This window comes from Anser cygnoides, chromosome 2 (genome assembly GCF_040182565.1).
Source record: "Anser cygnoides isolate HZ-2024a breed goose chromosome 2, Taihu_goose_T2T_genome, whole genome shotgun sequence".
In the NCBI taxonomy this organism is placed as follows: domain Eukaryota; kingdom Metazoa; phylum Chordata; class Aves; order Anseriformes; family Anatidae; genus Anser; species Anser cygnoides.
The window spans coordinates 155537598-155551806 of NC_089874.1; the positions used below are offsets into that span (position 1 = coordinate 155537598).

The window sequence follows — 14209 nt, forward strand, 5'->3', positions numbered from 1 at the left end:
TGCTCTCCCCTCTCCACCCACCATCAACCATATATCCCTCAGAGCTCAGCAGGGTAGAAAACCCCACCACAGCACCAGCTCCTCCGCAGGGTTGGGATGGCTGCCTGGGGCTGTGGGGGGCTTACCCCAATCACAGCTGGCACACCTCAATCACAGGGGGTAGCCAAGGGTGAGCAGAGGTTTAGACACTGGTTTATTTCTAGTTTGGCCACCAAAACACTCACCCACCCATCACTGCCCAGCCTGCCATGCAAAGTAGGAGGGTTTGTCTGCTTTTAAAATTTCCTTGATACCTCTTTCAGCCTAGATCTTGATTTTTTGTCTTGGGTTTGAGGCATGTAATGCTGTTTAATATGATTTTTCTTTCCTTTGGAAGCACTCATTTTCCTTATCTTTAACTACTTCTGTTTAAAGGAGAGATGTTAAATTCTTTCAAATGCAGATTTAGAAGGGTGGGAGAAAATAGTGTGCGTCTAGGTAAAAAGAGAAAAAAAAAAAATCAGAGATGACACAGGTAAGATCCTTCTAACCAGACCAGGATATGCACTAAGGTGGATACAAGTGATCAGGGTTTAGCTCTGTTTATGGTGGGGTTCGCACTCCTGTACCTGGGCAATATTCGTTATCCCTGCTGCTGGCACAGGATAGAAATATCACGGCCCTGGAGCTGGCACAGACTCCAATACACACCACCAAAATCACAGAGGGGATACAAAGCATGGCAGGGGACAGTGTGCCCTTCCTTTTGGAAAAATGGGGTGCCCCAAGGAGCCAGCAGACTGCTTTCCATGGGATGTGCTCACAGGGCTAACCTCCTTCTGCACTGCAAATGGGGCCACTCCTTGTGAGCAATTACACACATCAAACATCTGGGGATATTTGTATAGATCTAAGCTCGTTAATCACAATCAGGAAAGCCTGGTTGAATGTTTCTTGTCCTAGCTGAATTTCAAGAGCCTGAATGCCACAGGCAGGCTCTGAGCCTTGGACCACTGCGCTGCAGCTTTCCCTTTAAGAGCCCTTTGGCTAAGGCGATGCTCTGAAATGCAGGAGGTGGGACAACACCACACACAAAAATGAAGAAGTGAAGGCAGGAAAAGTTTCTCCAGAGGAAAAATGCAGGGCTTGTCCTTCACCCTGACGTCAGATCTGTCTTTAATAAAATCCCCAAAGAGCCAAGAGAAAAAGGCAGAGTGCCTCGGCTAGGTTGCCAGTTGAGGATTGCTCTGCGTTCCCCAAAGTGGTGTTTTTGTTCAAAACGGCTCTAAATCTGGGTTCAATCAATGCATTTAATCCCGGCTTCCAGGGATGAGGTGGCTTTTGCCCTGGATTCTAGCAACAAGCAGCATTTTGCAGGTGAGTTTGGAAACTGCAGGAGAGACTCGTCCTCTGCAAACACACTCGGGTTTGGTGCGGGGTGGGCAGAGCGTGGGCACGGGTAAATGCGTGGGAGATGGGAGAGGGGGGAAAGGTGGGAAGGGGAAGGGAAAAGGAAATGAAAGGAAAGGAAAAAGGGAAAATCGCAGAAGTGTCTCTGAACTGAGTCCATCTCCACTCAGCATCCAGGTGGATCTGCACAGAAAACCGTGGTTTTTTTTGTTTGTTCGTTTGCTTGCTTGCTTTTATCACTGTCATTCTTACTGTGGAACGAAACAAGGAGGGAAGGATCACCCACTGCTGCCTGAAGCAGCCAGGGTCAGGCTGCGAAGGGAGCTGCTTGGGGAGGAAAGTGCAGCTCCCCGGGGGTACCAGGACCGGGGCTGGAGCCGTGCCGAGCCATGCCACAGCCGGGACCGGCATCGGGCGCTCCCCACAGGTGTGTGGCTGCCGGAGCCGCCTCGGGGCCGGGGAAGGAAAATTATTATTTTATTTATTTATTTTTCCTGCCTCTGCTGGATCTCTGTTTTCTGGTTTGGGCAGAGCGGTAGCTGCTTTCCTTCACCTCCTCTTTGGAGGAAAAAAAAAAAAAAAAGAAGAAAGAAAAGCGTATGGGAGAGCCACTCATTTCTGGAGGTGTTTGCGTTTTGCTTTTCTTTTCCCAGTGCATGCTTGCGGCTTGTGTAAAATCCCCGGGGGTAAAAGCAGTTGAGTTTCAGAAGGTGAAAATCAAGGCAGGGAGGCGGAGGGTGCGGGGAGTGCCTGTCCCCAGCGGGAGAGCCACTGAGCAGCCATGTGTCCCCTCATCCTCATCCACATCTTCATCCTCATCCTCATCCCCGGAGTGCCGGGGTGCAGAGGGTGGATCCCAGGGACATGCTTGGACTGCCCAGCTCGAGGCTGTGCATTCCCTGAGCTGTGAGGCTGTGTCTGAGCATCTCTTCTGCTCGGAGGGGTGGGGGAAATCAGCTGCTTCGCACAGGGGGGATTTTGCTTTGCAGGGCTGCTGGCATCAGGGTTGGCTTGCTTATAGAGAGATAAAGCGGGGCTTTAAAGCGAGAAAGTAGGAAAGTAGCACGCGTGGTGTGGTATACCAGATGCACCTGTGTGACAGCAGATGGCAGAGCGATAAGTCCTGCTTGAATGTGGAGATGGACTGATTAGGTGCCCTCCTAGAAAAAAAAAAAAAAAAGAAAAAAATGCCACAAAGCTAGCAACAAACAAACAAACAAAATGCATCTCTCCCAGGTAAGAATCAACTTTGATTTTTGTTGAGCAAGTAAAAAGTCACCCAAAGAGAAGGGGGACCCCAACTCCTGCCCATACCCCTCCACAAGTGTTATTCCAGGATATGTATGTGAGCCCTGGAAATTTTAGCGTGGTTATCCTGGGCTCCTTTGATATCAAAGCCACTTGTCAAAAAAGCAGCTGTAGCATGAAAGTATGTGTGAGTGCATGCAGACACATGCGCCTGCTGTGGGGATGTGTAAGTAAGCACACTCCAGATATTGCTGGCAGTATGTTTGGGCTGACGATCATTTAAGAGAGTTTGAAAGAGTCAAAAATAGCCTACAGAGAGTCCTGGTTCTGGACCATTTTCAGGTCAAGCCCTCCATCTAAAAGTGCAGGTGGAGCTCTGTCACCTCCTGAACTGACCTGAGGAGCTGGCCCCTAGAAGGCTGTGCTTGAATCCTGTGATGGGATGGAAGGATGAGAGAGGTAGGGGAGAGCAACTGGGAGGGAGTATTAGCCTGTGTAATATTTAAAGGACTTTCTAGAGAAGACCAGGCTTGGTCTGGTCTGCTTAAGAGAAGGATGTCTGAAGGTGCAAGAGATGTTGCAAGTGGTGTGGGGTGTTGTATTTAGCCAGCATGACCACCCTGCCCAGGAGAGAGAACCCTGCTAAGTCACCCGGGTCATCACAGATGAGTGCTGATAAAACCCCGACACAGCCCCACCTCACTGTGTGTTGAGTCTTTGGTAGCACAATCCCAACAACGATAAACAATAAAGATCTTCCCAACACTGTGCATGCATCCATGGAGCGATAGCACCACGTGAGCTACTGTGCACGTGTAGAGCTCAGTGGTATCCCTGGGGACCTGTGACATCCTCTAGAGTGATGTGAATATGAAGAAAGAGGAAAAAAAAATGTTACACTGGGATATGGGAAGGAGAGATATATCTTAATGTGCGTTTCAGAAGGCAGCTCTCAGGTTCTGCAGGGCAGACCATCACCCCTAGAACTGTATTCAGCCACAGGCAGTTTCTGAGCTCTTAAACAGCTTTACTGATGAAGTTTTGTACTGGGGCCTAATGGTACAGGCAAAGGGTTGGGAAAGAGAAAAACAGCAGAGCATAGTTGGAATTTCATACATAAGTTTTCAAATGACTTGAAATATTTTTCATAGATACACGAGCAGATACCATGGGAGCCCCAGTCCTGTGAGCTCGGCTGAGATTCCTCAGTGCCTGAGTCATTTCTGCAGCAAGGGCTGTAAGTCTGGGTGCCTTGGCCCCTCTCAGTGCTATGAGCCAGGACCTCCTGCTCCGAGCCCTCACGACTTTGCAGATATGAGACTCGTCATTCAGATGGGACAAAATATCCCAGACCAGGGTGATTAGGAACGCAATTCCGCATTTTGTAGAAAATTAGTAAAGGAGATTATATGGGAAGAAGAACAGCATTGAGAGTTTCTAAAACATGTGAAGTGGGGAAATGAGCGGTGATCAGGTAAGAAGTGAATGCAGTCCTGCAGACTTCTCCTTTAATGACGTTGGTAAACAGCAGGTCAGATGTGAAAGAGAGGTGTTGTTGTTGATCTCAGGGATGTGGTTTAGTGGGTAATATTGGTGGGAGGGGGACGGTTGGACCAGATGATCTTGGAGGTCTTCTCCAACCTTATTGATTCACTATAGAGTGACTAGTAGGTAGGTTTTGACACTTTTATTTGATGTGTTGGCAGTCATGGCACACAAACACTGGTCTTTTGGCTATACTGGACAGGAGGGAGAAGAGAGATGTTCAAAGATAGTTTTACCTAGGCACATTCTCTGCTTGACCATTGATTTCGTTAGATAGTCACTGACAATGACCTGAGTTCGGGGCTGTCACAGGTTGTGTGGAAGGTGGCTTGAGAACTGTAATATGTTTTTTTCCTTCCCCTCTTTTATATATTGGCACAGATGCAAGGCCAAGAATTTCATTTGCAAAATATTTAGATTTGATGGCAGGAAAAAATGATTACATTTCTCTGTTTTCTTCCAGAAGAAACCACATTCTGACCAAAAAGAATGAAATAAAATCTACAGTTTGATGTATTAATTTATCTATTTGTTTTGCTAGCAGCTCCCATACAGTTTAGTATTAAAGGCTCCAAAAAACTTTATCCTTACCTGCAAAAATCCTGTGGCCCTCCGAGGGAGGTGAGCTGAGTTTTGTCTGCTGAGTGCTTTATAATGGAAGACTGCAGGCTTGCAACACTGATAATGGTGCATGGCTAATCTTAGGCAGCCTAGGTTTAAGGTTGATATTACTTGTTCCTCTAACCTTCCCACCGTTCCCTGTTGCTTAACAGAAGCTGCTTACCAAAGAGAGTTTGGCTATGATTCTCCTTAGGAGGGTCTCTATCCTTCACTTCCCTAAATTGTGGATGACAATTAAAATTACCCTGATTAGAGCGGCTGAAGAGCCATACAAGTGAGCGTCCTGCAGCTCAAAGCTGCATCCCTGTGGGTATGGCTGGGTGGGCTCTCCCAAAGCTGGTCCTTAATTCAGCAGACCCCCTCACAAATCCCCAGGCATAACAAAATCATTGCCATTTTGGAGGCAACATCCTGAAGGCAGCACTGGATGGCGCTTCAGATGGATCAGAGCTCCAGACCCAAATCTTTTATAAGATACCCCCTATGTCTGCTTTTATGCATTTTCTTTATAACTTCTCCCATCGAGCCTCCAAATTTGCTTTGACAGCCATGAGGTGCCCATGTGTGACAGTGTCTTTGCCAACACTAATCAAGACAGAGAACCAGGGAGAGGGCTTGGCCTCCTTGCTCCCCTCGCAGCTGTGCCTCTGCCTGTTCGTGTCACCTTGGGTAGGTCCTGTACCTGTTTACCTCTGCAGCAGCCCTGCAAGTACTCCTCTAGCAGGGCTTCTCTGAGGAAAGTCATTAATTAAAGATAATAGCTGTGGGGTTTAGCAAAAGCATGAGATTTATGCGATTGTGCTGGGTGTCTGTCCTGTGAAAGAGTTGCACTTGTTTAGGTTCTTCTACCTTCCCGAGATGCTGGGAAAAGGCACTGGCCAAGAATTCAGAAGTCTTCCACATCCACACGGAACATTTGATTTCTTTCTTCGGAAGCTCTAGCTTCCCATGTTGGGGAGTTAGGAGTTGCTTAGCATCTTGCCAATGCTCATCTTACTGAGAACTGCTCTTTTTGGATGGCCTCAGTGTCCCAGCGGGGTCTTGAGCATTCCTGTCTGGACAGCCTTGGCTCTCATGTGTGAATGGATATGAAGCTGTTTAAAAAAAAAAAAAAAAGGCAAAGAAATAGTATTATGCATGTGAACATTGGCAGCTGTGACCTGGCAAAAGTTGAACAGCCACAGCCACGGCACTGCTTCAGCTGAAGATACTTTATGGTATCAAGCCTGTCAGTGGCTCAAGCTGGGGACCAGAAACCAAGATAAGGTTTCCTTTTTTTTTTTTTTTTTTTTTTTTTTTTTAATTTGAGTTTGTCACTAGAAGGAGAAGGTAGGCTCCCTGGATTAAGATGTCCTTTTGAATTCCCCTTTGGCTTCTTCTAATATAACTCCATCATCATCAGTCTTAGAGCACTTATGTTAAAAACAGAATTTTCTGTGTCTATTAAGCAAAAACTTTAACTGACAGCTATCAGTTTGGTGGTGATGGGCCCAAATGAACTCCACCCATTTATTTTTCTTTCTGTGTTTACCAAGAGGTCAGCCCTAGCTCCTTGGCCTGGGCTCACAGCACCCAAATTTCCCTGTCAGTGCCTCTTCTAAGCTTTGTCCTGCCCAGAAGCTGCTGCTTTCAGAGATGGGTTACCTTCCCCTTCCCATTGCTCCATGTTGGCCAGGAGATCACAGATCTCCTTACAGATGTGTCCCTGGGTCGAGGGTCTCCAAGTCTGCTGCTTTAGCAGCTCTGTGCAGATGTTCTCCAGTGCTGCTCTGGGATTACGAGCTGTGGGTGAGGACCACTGGTTCTCCTGTAATCTCATCTCTCGGTTCTGGGAGGTACTTCTGTTGGTGCCTCTGTTACTCACTGTCTCTGCTATTCAGTGCATCCATACTAAAAACTTACCTTTTTCCCTCTTGGCTGTTGCTTATTCTGGAATCCTGGGTGGAGCTTCTGGAGTCCTCTTAATCCCTTATACCTTCCAATAGACTGCTGCTGGCCTCTGATTTGTAATCCTTGCTTCTGGACCAGGTGTGGAAAAGCAGAAGGGAGAAAAGGCATTTTTACCTCTCTGAATGCCAACAGCTGGCTCTACTCTACGAGTAGTTCTTCTTGTGGATGGAAAGGAAAGGAGAGCCATTAGGCTGAAACAGCTGTGAAGAAGATAACATTTAGGCTAAGCTTTGCAGCACAACTTGAGCAATGAATTTCTAATACTTGGGCTGGTAATGCATTCCAGGACTGTGTGGTCATCGCTGTGTTCCTCTTCTCTTTCTCAATAGCTCCCACGTTGTTCTTCTGTTATATTAGTCTGGGTCTGTCATTCTACTTAACCTAGAAAGCAAATGAGAGATGAGCAAGTTGGAAGGCCAAGTTTCATGAACTCCAGGATGGCTTGTAATGAGCCCAAGAGGAAACCTGAGAAGTATTTGCAGAAATAAATGTGGGCTCATGCATCATCCACAGAGGGCTGTGAGTCAGAGGAGCATACCTGGGTCCTGACATTACCGGACATGTGTTCAGTTAGGACTTTGCTACCATGGATCAATGCCAGCCCTGCAAAAGCACCTTCTCCTAAGAGCTTGCCTTCTTGCATATTTGGAAGAAATTGTAAGAAAAAGGAAAAAACCAAAAACAAACAAAAAAAACCAGCTTGTGCTTGGTGATGGAGCAGCACTGCAAAGTAGCTTGGTCCAGCATTTCATCAATGGTTGGATGAACGGAACTACAATACCTGTTCTGCACTGGTTGCTTTCACACCTTTTTTGCAGAGCTGGATCAAACTCTTTCTATTCACTTTATTATCACTGATATTTAAGGTGAATCTGTTCTTTCCCTTCTGATCTTACTGAAATCACCTCCAGTGAAATGCTTCCAAGTGTATATGAAGCCTTGGTTGGATTATTCTATCTCTAGCACACAACATTGACTTGACTGAGTTATTGGTGTTAGATACAGAAACTTGCAACTACTATATGGAGCACCTGCATATAATGGAAAGAACATAGTAAAGTCAAGAATAGAAAACAAGTTTTGTACAATACCTGACACAAAACTTGCTGCTGCCACCAGGAGCAGTGCAACCCACATAGATTTAACAACTCTTTGACCAAAACTGCTCTGGGTGACATAGGGATTTTTTTCTCCGTTAGAAGGTAGCAATTTTTTGTGTTGTGTGTGCACAATATCACTTTCCCCTTTCTAGAACCCACAAATGCAACTAAAACTTTAGTTTCTGAGTTGCTTAAAAGTTTTGATTCCTTTCTGTGCTCTAGCAGCTTTCCAGAGTACCTACCTCCTTTTGTTTTTTTGTGTTTTCTTATTGAAGTTTTTCAAGGAATGACAGACAGCAAGAGAAGGTGATTGTTTCTTTCTCTTGCTGAAGTTTCTTCATCTCCATAAACTTTTACTTGGCCTGTGACAGGGCATAGTGAAAAGGCCCAGTGAAAAGAAGGAAGCATGGTTTCACTGTAAACCTATTTGGGGCCTTTTGGGGACAACACTAAGCACCTGAATCAGTGATCTCACTGAAGGGATCAGCCTTGCACTGAGCAGACACTCACAGAATCAGAGAATCATAAAATCGTCTGATTTAGAAAAGACCTTCAGGATCACCTTGTACCAGGACTCTGTAAGGAAACTGGTGACTACCCCAAAAAGTGTAGCATTGTCTTAAAGCATCTCCTGATTGTGCTCTGAACACTTGTGTCATCGTCACTGCTAAATGGTGTTCTTAGCATTCCCATATTTGTAGTGCCAGAGGTTACTCTGTAGTGTTTTGTTTATTTATTTTAATTTTTTTCTTGTTTCTGTATATGTTTGTTTGTTTGTTATTTTTTGACTTGTGGATCCTCCCTTCTGAGTTTTGAAGTCCACCAAAACATTCCTGGACATACGTGATAACCAAGCAGCCTATATCTCACATTTATGATCACCAGATTTTATCTGCCCTGACAGAGGGAACCTTCTGCATTTGGGCTGATAAGAAGGCAGAGGCATCAAAATCCATATGGGGGGAATAAAACTCTCTTCCAAATGGCTGGCACATGTACTCGGCTGCCTGCAGGCAACCAAGTCCTTGGTTTTAGAGTAACAGCTGGATTATTTTATCTGTTTAGCAAGGAAGGACCAAACCACAAAAACTGCAGCCAGTGCTGAGAATCTGCAAGTGGATTGCACTATAAAACTCTTCGGTTACATTTTTACGAGAGAAAAAAAAATGGTGGAAAATTAATTAGGAAAATATCCACGTTCCATTAACTAGTTTGGCCACTCATCAGGTGGTTTATTTATAAGCACGGCTGGCAGTATTTCCTATTGGATCTTGGTCTTGGAGGACTAGGTCATGCCCACAGCAGCTGTGTGTGGGCTGATATATATTGATATAAGAATATGGGCGCAAATTCAGCTGCCTTCTTTCTAAGAGCTTTTCTGTCATGTTTGACCCTAGATAGTGCAGTTACTGTAGTTAAATAGCAGGGATGTCACTATATATTTAATACTGAAGTTAATCTATGGAGATCATTCACTATTAATTCTCATTGTTTTATTAGAGTGCCAACTGCACATATTAAAAAACTTACATTTAACTGAACGTTTCTGTGAGGCACAGCTCTCCGTGGGCCTCGGAAGCGGGTCAGGGAAGCTGACACCTATGAGCTGGTGGATATCTGGGGGTCACTTGACTTGTTTTTCCAGATTTTGCATCAAAACCTGTGCTTAGCTTCCTTGGTGTGCTGGAGTTCCCCCAGGAGGTGGTGTGACCGTGCTCATGCAGGCTGGTGAATTCCTCGCTCGTCAGAGTTGCCTGAGTGTGGGTGGGCTCCTGAGCTTGCAGTGGGACGATGCACTCCGTGCCTGCTTTCAGGCTCAGATAAGAAGCTTCTGCTTCTTTTCGATGATATGTTTAATTCTGTGTGATTTATGTACACATAAATATATATAACACGCACATATATAACCTACACGCTTGCGTTTTTGTCGTTTGTGTCACTTGTTCCATATGTATCATATAAGCTATCTGTTTTCAGTCAAGGAGACGACCGTGCCGTATTTTTGACTGATCCCCCACCCCCCCGTGCCAGCTGCATGAAAATGCTTTCCAGGGTGTCGTCTGGGAGGCTGGAGTACTTGATTAGAGGAATAAATGGATATTACAGCGGCACAGTTCAGATCATTTAAAAACCTCTCCATCTTTGATGATTGCACTATTTTATAGAGACATCATTAAAGACTTACATCTGTCCCATTCCCCATGTCATTATACGCCTGTAAAGGTGTTGATCATGGTTTTATCATACAGAGGGGAAGCTTTCTTAGAAAAACAGCCTCCACGATGGGAACAGTGTGGATACAAATATTTTGGCCTAACACCCCCCCCCCCCCCCCATACACTTCACAAACCTGTTTGTTTTTTTGTTTTGTTTGGCTGTTTTTCTGGCACGAATTGTGCAAGTGGAGCAGCCTTGGCCCAGGAGGATGCTGAGCCTCAGCAGCAGGGTGCTGTGCAGGGCTGCAGGGGAGCACCACAGCCCGGTCATCTGTGCACCAACACTGCCCTCACGTGTCGGGGAGCTGGGAGACCAGCCCTGTGCCTGCTCTGCTCTGCTCGCAGCAGCCTCTTGGCTTGCTGGAGGCAACGCACAGCCAACACCAAGGTCAGTTTTCCAGAGACGAGCAAAAATGTCAGTACCCATATAACTAGCAATTCATCTTTTGCCCCCTGGAGACAAAGCGCCTAGCTGATGTCCTCTCCTCTGTGGGAAAGCAGCAGCACAAACTGCTTAAGAGCTGAAATGTTTTTATCAGTTTGGGGTTGTTTAGGATGGGGAAGAGGCAACGTTTGCATGGAGTGGTTTGGGGAGATGCGTGGGTGCTGATGGACATGACAATATCTCAGCGACTTTCTCCTCGTGACCTGCCACGGAACTTCACTGCTGGGGTGCAGGACCCCCCCACGTCTGTGTGTTGCAGTGGAGCTGCAGCAGTACCCTGAGCAAGGGTTTGTTCGTTCATTCATTGGTTCATTGGTTTTGTGGCTTTTTTTTTTCTTTTTTTTTTTTTTTTTTGGTTTGATATCATTTGAGTTCAGGAGGTCTCTGGATGAGAAAAGGAAATTTTATCATCTGCTTGGTTTAGACTTGAGCCCCAGCAGGTATCACAGCAAGCAAGAGTGTGTAGGACCCCTTACATCACTCTGCACCAGCACAGTGAGTTGGAAACTGCTGATCACCACTGATTTGTTGGATGTGAAGGCATTGGAGAGGTGAAAGAGTCTTGCCCTTTTGCAGGCATCAGGTGCATGTGATGTTTGAAAGATAAAAAACAAAGCAACTGATTTTGCTGAACAGACAGCATCTGAGAGTTGGCTCAGTGGAACAATTTCTTTTTTTATTTTATTTTTTTATTTTCTCTTTTTTTTTCATCCTATAAGAACTAAACAACTTATTTTATTAGCTGTGTGTAGGAGGAAGGATCATGGTATGGTTACAGTGTAGGAACAAGAAATCTAGCTGCTATTTTTGGCTCTGCCACAGACATCCTGTCTGCCTTTGGGACAGTCACTTCATCTCTTGGGCCCCAGATTAAAACAGGGTTATTCGATACTCTTTTCCTTGCAAAAGGTGCTGCTTTCCACCATAAGCAATCCCTCCTGCTCTTCTTGCCCTTGCAAGTGCAGTCCGTGCATTCCCATCCAGAGAGCAGAGACCTCTGAGTCTATCAGTGTGCACGTTTACTGCCTGCACCAGTTATTTCTCATTCTGTTTCTGGCATCTTTTTTATTTTACCAAAGCCCTGTATTTCAGTTCTGTTTCCACTAACTTCAAGGGGCAAGAGGATTCATTCTCCAGCACAATGCATAATTTTTCTTTACTAATAACTTCACTCCTCTTCTCTTCTTCTCTTCTCTTCTCTTCTCTTCTCTTCTCTTCTCTTCTCTTCTCTTCTCTTCTCTTCTCTTCTCTTCTCTTCTCTTCTCTTCTCTTTCTTCTCTTCTCTTCTCTTCTCTTCTCTTCTCTTCTCTTCTCTTCTCTTCTCTTCTCTTCTCTTCTCTTCTCTTCTCTCTTCTCTCTTCTCTTCTCTTCTCTTCTCTTCTCTTCTCTCTTCTCTTCTCTTCTCTTCTCTTCTCTTCTCTTCTCTTCTCTTCTCTTCTCTTCTCTTCTCTTCTCTTCTCTTCTCTTCTCTTCTCTTCTCTTCTCTTCTCTTCTCTTCTCTTCTCTTCTCTTCTCTTCTCTTCTCTTCTCTTCTCTTCTCTTCTCTTCTCTTCTCTTCTCTTCTCTATGAATTCATGCCAGGAGGTATTCTATTTTCCCCACTTGTAGTTTCCATTGTATTTAATTTGAAAGCAACAGTTTTGTCCCCAAAGCTTTGTACAAGCCAAGGGCAAATCTACTGGTCTCTTTTTTTTTTTTTTTTTTTTCCCCATTTGCAGTGTGTCAGCTTTCATTTGTTGGGGATTGGAGGGAAGGTACAGCTGCCTTTTGGGGCTTTCTGTTGCATATTAAAACAGGATCTGACCTTCAAATGTGTCTGGAATAGTGTTTGTCATGCAAAGCCCAGGCTGATTTCAGAGCTGGCTCTGTCCTCTCCCATGCCTCCCTCCTCCCCATTGCCTGTTTGCTCCTTTTGCTGTTTCTGAGCCAGCTCTTCAGGAACAGCCTGTTCCCCTCACCACCCCGTCCTCCTTTTTCATAGCACATGGACAAGATGTTTGTAGCCATTGCTCTACTGGCTGCTGTCCTATTGCGGTTCTTGCTAAAAAAAAAAAAAAAAAAAAAAAAAAAAAAAGGCAAATACTCCTTTAAAGTTTTTTGGATTAGCCTGGCCATCAAGCCTCTCATAGTGGACTTATGTCTTATCCCAAAGCCAGCCTTTGCTATTGCTCCCTGCAATCCTGTGGGCTCCCCAGCCTCAATGCTCTGCTCAGCCACTGCTACAGGCACTCAAAAAGCATGTAAAAGGCCCCCACGTTGTTATCTGGTCAGTATGGAGGGCACACTGCTTCCCACTGCTACAGCACAGGGATGGCCAAGGCAGTAGAACCAAGACAAGACAGGTGGCATCCTTCTGATAAAGGTAACACCGTGAAATGGGCAAATGCCTGCTGCAAAAGTGTGCTGCAATGCAAAGGTCCTGCAAACTTACATAAGGGTGTTACAAGCTTTCTGCAAGTCTCATATGCCAAATGCTCTGGGCCAAGCCATGCTCATTTTCAGTGTTTCAATTGTGCTCCTAGCCATGAGGTAGGAGCCAAAGGAAGGAGAATCCTTCCCTTGCCAGGTCTGCAGGATTTTAAATGTGGAGCTCTGTGGAAATCCGGGCCAAAACAGACAAGAAGTAGAGAAACTGTCCATGGCAAGAGTGCAGAGGGCAAGGAAACTTGATGACTGTGAGAGAACACCAAGGTGAATATTTTGGAACTGAAATCAAGGAATTTTAAGGAATGCTTTAAGGAATGCTATCAAGCAGCCAAACTATTAAAAAGAAGCTTCTCTTAAATTCAGAGTTGCAAAGAAGATCTCAGTACATCTGCGGATGGGAACTTCTGCGTGAACCCCCATTCCATGCTGAAGAAGCACTGTTTTGGAACAAAAACATTATTTTATTATCTCCTTATTCATATCAAGTAAATATATATGAGGTATTTTAATAATAATCATTCTGAATGATCTCAATGTTATGAATGTACCCGCTGCTTCCTAACAGTTTCCCTGGCTTTTCAGACTATGCCTGTGGAAAGCCCCAGTGCTTTTTAAAGTCCTTTCATCTCTGAAATTTTTTCTGGTCATATTATTTCCTTTTAACCCTATTAAAACTACAGTGTTGTACATTCCTTATCATTTTCATTCATCTGTTGCCAAACTGATACCTATAGCATTTATCTGATGCTATTAAGGTCTACTGGATGAAATGATAGATCAATATTTACCCTGAATAGGGTAATCGTATAGGGGAAAAAAAAAACAAAAAACAGATATGGATCTAAATCACTCTTAAAGACAAAACATAAGACAAAAATGTAGCAAAGTTAGCTTAAAGCCCAGTCATCCTTTACTGAAGTGCCACTAAAAAAGCAAGCAGCATCTGTTCCCTTCTGTTTTGGAGAGTTAATGGTTGTGGGCTCTCTAAATATGGGGTATGAGACCCTGGTCCCCAAGGGTCAGCTCTTAACCAAAGTGCAGTTTTTAGCAGGCTTAAAACTATTAGTCAAAGGCATAAAAAAAAGTGAATGTATTTAGTGGGAAAAAATATTGTTCCTTCTCATTTTGCATTAGACTTTGTAAAATGTTCACTTGCCTGTGTGTTTGTGTTTTGTTTGTTTGTTTGTTTGTTTTTGTCTCAATAAAAGAGGCCGAGTAGGAAGGATAGCCCAAATACCATGTGAGTGACAAAACTCATACCTTTTTTG

At 44.7% G+C, this 14209-nt stretch overlaps 1 protein-coding gene across 1 annotated transcript in view; it reads left to right on the forward strand.

The window, feature by feature from the left end:
- Window positions 1–1067: 1067 nt before the first annotated feature.
- CCN4 (cellular communication network factor 4) overlaps window positions 1068–14209 on the forward strand; it is a 36763-nt gene continuing 23621 nt past the window's right edge. Inside the window, exon 1 of the mRNA XM_013192666.3 lies at window positions 1068–1356. Within this exon, the coding sequence (XP_013048120.1) occupies window positions 1309–1356 (48 nt within the window). The 5' untranslated portion in view covers window positions 1068–1308. The remainder of the gene's footprint in view (window positions 1357–14209) is intronic.